General features: G+C 41.2%; 1 protein-coding gene across 1 annotated transcript in view; it reads right to left on the bottom strand.

Moving 5' to 3' along the window:
* ptprt (protein tyrosine phosphatase receptor type T) overlaps positions 1-3057 on the bottom strand; it is a 470972-nt gene extending 467915 nt beyond the window's left edge. Inside the window, exons 1-2 of the mRNA XM_053315616.1 lie at positions 3048-3057; positions 2361-2411 (exon numbers count right to left, since the gene is read on the bottom strand). Coding sequence (XP_053171591.1) covers positions 2361-2411; positions 3048-3057 — 61 coding nt within the window. The remainder of the gene's footprint in view (positions 1-2360; positions 2412-3047) is intronic.
* Positions 3058-3373: the final 316 nt, after the last annotated feature.

The raw sequence follows: 3373 nt of genomic DNA, 5'->3' as shown, positions 1-3373 counted from the left end.
TGTGTGTGTGTGTGTGTGTGTGTGTGTGTGTGTGTGTGTGTGTGTGTGTGTGTGTGTGTGTGTGAGACGATGCATATATCTGATGTGCCAATATCGCCCCCTAACGGCACCGGAGCAAACTACAGCTCTTTTTCTCAGTCTCTCTCAAAACACACACACGCACACACACACAGAGGACACAAAATTCAGACTGACTCCACACAGGCATATTGCAATAAAACACCACATTTGAGTTGTAAGACAATAAGAGATATAAAGTTATAAAGTTATTTCCTCCGTTCTTGATTCATCGCATCCTCTATAGAAGACAAGGTTGTATTGTGATATTCAGTATGACTCTATATGACTCAAACCAGCCTAAAAATGAGAACCAACTCGATCCAACACATCTGTTTATAGCATTTAAAACACAAATCCACGCATATGCATTGCCACTTTGATACTTTCTCTCCTCCACATAACGCGCAATGCTTCCTCCGCTGCACCATTACGCACGGAGAGAGAGAGAGAGAGAAGGACGGCTTGCTCCAGAGACGCCAGAGACAGAAGGGGAGAAGGGGAGAAGAGGAGAAAAGGAGAAGAGGAGAGGAGAGGGAGGGAGACTCAGTGTTTGCAGCCAGTCTTCCCCTTCAAAGTAGCCTCTTTTTGCAGCCTTACAAGTCATGAATACCAAGCAGAAGGTGCCGAGAGAGAGAGGGAGAGAGACAGAGAGAGAGAGAGAGAGAGAGGCGGACACAGAGGCGTCGGACTGCTGCTGCAATCTATTGACAACATCACTGATTTAAATTTAAACCCATCTTTTCCTGTTACCTTCACACTGAACTTGAAAATAAGGGTTTGCTGCTTAGTGAAGTTAGAGCACACAGGACGCAGTCACACCAGATCCGATATATGATCAAGTCTAATATGAAAGAAATAGACAGAAAATGATGGTTTCAAGTGGTAGAGAACATGCGAAACAGCTGATTATGATCCCTGCAAGGTTTACTATAACACAGCTTGCTTTTAATCAGAGTTTATTAATCAGTAAATAATAAAACACTTTAACTTCTAGACAAGCTCTTTGAATTTCTCCCCTTTTCATCCACAATGTTATTCACGCTTTTATCAAGGAAGGACTCAATGAAGCCTGCCGGATATTTGGGAGCAAAGCAGCGCTGCACTAACCCGCAACCTGGCTGCTATTATCAATCTATAAAGCTTCATTTCCATCTGATTTATAATTTTATAAAATCATAATCATCGCTGACTCCGAGTAAAAAAAAAGGAATGGAAAGCAGTGCAAAGCCACGATCTCCAAACCTCTCCGGCGCGTAACAAGTGCCAGAGGAGTGCTGGCTCTTGGACTGCGGTGCAGAGATGCTGCTGCTGCTGCTGCGGACTACTGTGTGAGAGGATCCCGAAGCTTTTCATTCCGGGAGATGTAGCCTGACTGAGCCGCTGCGTAATGACTGATATAGTACAGCATGGGCTATAAAGGCTGATCTAAGACACTAATCTAGAGAGAAGGATGTAAATTAGATGTTAGATTATTTAATTGTGGGTAAAAGTTAAATAGAAAGCTTGAGGGTGTTCTGCAACTTATACACATCATCCTACATCCTATACGACACTGCTTTACAACGATGTGCGTGCGTAATAGCAGCAGGACGTCTCCAAATATGAATAGTTGCATTAATAAATCAAGGGGACGCTTAAATAAGAGAGTTTGAGCTCGGACGGGTGGAGGCACGGTGCACCGCGGTCCGTACGCTTCCTAAACAGACAACCAGCTCCCAGCATTATGTATAACATACCAACACCACAAAATCACTTATTAACCCTCCACATCTCACATCCAAGCGCACGGGATGCTTCACGGGGTTAAAAATGAAAAATAAAAACCTCCCGGAGCATCCACAAACTTCACAGCCAAGCTCCAATGCGCACAGCAGAGCCAGATATGATTATATGCTCTCAGGCTGATCATCATAATCAAGCAAACTAACATCATAATCAGTGATAAAAAGCATTATATGGTGATTATATGGCATTGTCCCTCTAAATACGTTTCCAGCTTATTGTGAGGCTGCACATCAATGACTCCAAAAAACTGACAATGTGCTCACAGCTGAGTTTAGGACTGTTTTACCTATCATAGTATCCAGAAATTCAGCATATAAACAGCTGCAAGGTGCCCCAAAAATGTGCTGAGATGCACAAATCAACCTTCTTTATATTCCCATATGAGCAAACCTCAGCGCGCGGTGGAACCCAAATATCCAAACTCAAAAAGAAATGCATTAAAAATAAGAATAATAACAATAATAATGCAAATAAATAAGAAAACATCCACAAATGAAAGAAATGAATCGCTTTACCTGGAAAGAATTGTCCAACAGTAAATCCCAAAAGTACAAAGTAGATGAAAACTGCAGGCAAAACGAGAGAATTACTCCGTTTATCCATTTTTTCCTCTTTCTTTTTTTCTTCTTCTTCTTCTTCTTGTTTTTTTTTTTTTTTTTTTTTCAGTCGTTCAAATTATTTTACATACTCCCGTCTGGTCCTTAAACTGGTTCCACTCAGTTCGGGACAGAAGTGATAAGAACAGTGATAGTAAGAGTAATAAAATCCTCGCATTGGTGGGAAAAAAAAGAAGAGACAGAAAAGACACGAGTAGAAGCAAATAGAGAAGTTGAAATAAACCGGAGCTCTCTCCTCCTCTTCTCTTTTCTCCTCTCTTTCTTCTCGGGTCCGTGTGTGTGTGTGAGCGCGCGTGTGTGTGTGCCAGACAAGTGTGTGAGAGGGGGCACAGTGTGTGTGTGCGCGCTCAGACGGTCTCTGACAGACTGACGTTGAGTTTGGACAGGAGTGGAGAGCAGTGCGCACTACACCGGGTGCCAGACACCGGTGAGAAGACGCGCAGATTAACGCGCCGCGAGCTTCCGGTGACGAGTTTCAAAATAAGAGGAGGATTTCACGCGTCAGCTCAGGAGAAGACAAATGGATGATGGGATAATTACAAGAAAATATCCACATTATGAGATAAATATGAATTATTATCTTACTGGCTTTCATTTTATCACATTTCTATCACACTGTACATTTCATTTTATTATTATTATTATTATTAGGCTACAATTACGCTAATAATAACGTGGCTGAACACACATTTTATTATTTATTTACTATTTATATTATTACACTGTTTTATTCAACTGTGCAATTTTACGTGTGAATGGACTGAATGCGGTTTATGTATGTTTTCATATGCACTTTAAGGCATTGCCTCTAATTTCTTTGTACTACCTGTATAATGACAATAAATGTGATTCTTTTAAGGAAAATAAATTAACAGGAAACAAAGTGAAGATCCTCAGATAAGACATAGGAG

The sequence above is a fragment of the Scomber japonicus genome, chromosome 3 (genome assembly GCF_027409825.1).
Source record: "Scomber japonicus isolate fScoJap1 chromosome 3, fScoJap1.pri, whole genome shotgun sequence".
Classification (NCBI taxonomy): domain Eukaryota; kingdom Metazoa; phylum Chordata; class Actinopteri; order Scombriformes; family Scombridae; genus Scomber; species Scomber japonicus.
The sequence above is the reverse complement of the archived record's forward strand: the minus strand, read 5'-3'. Positions and strand labels throughout refer to the sequence as shown.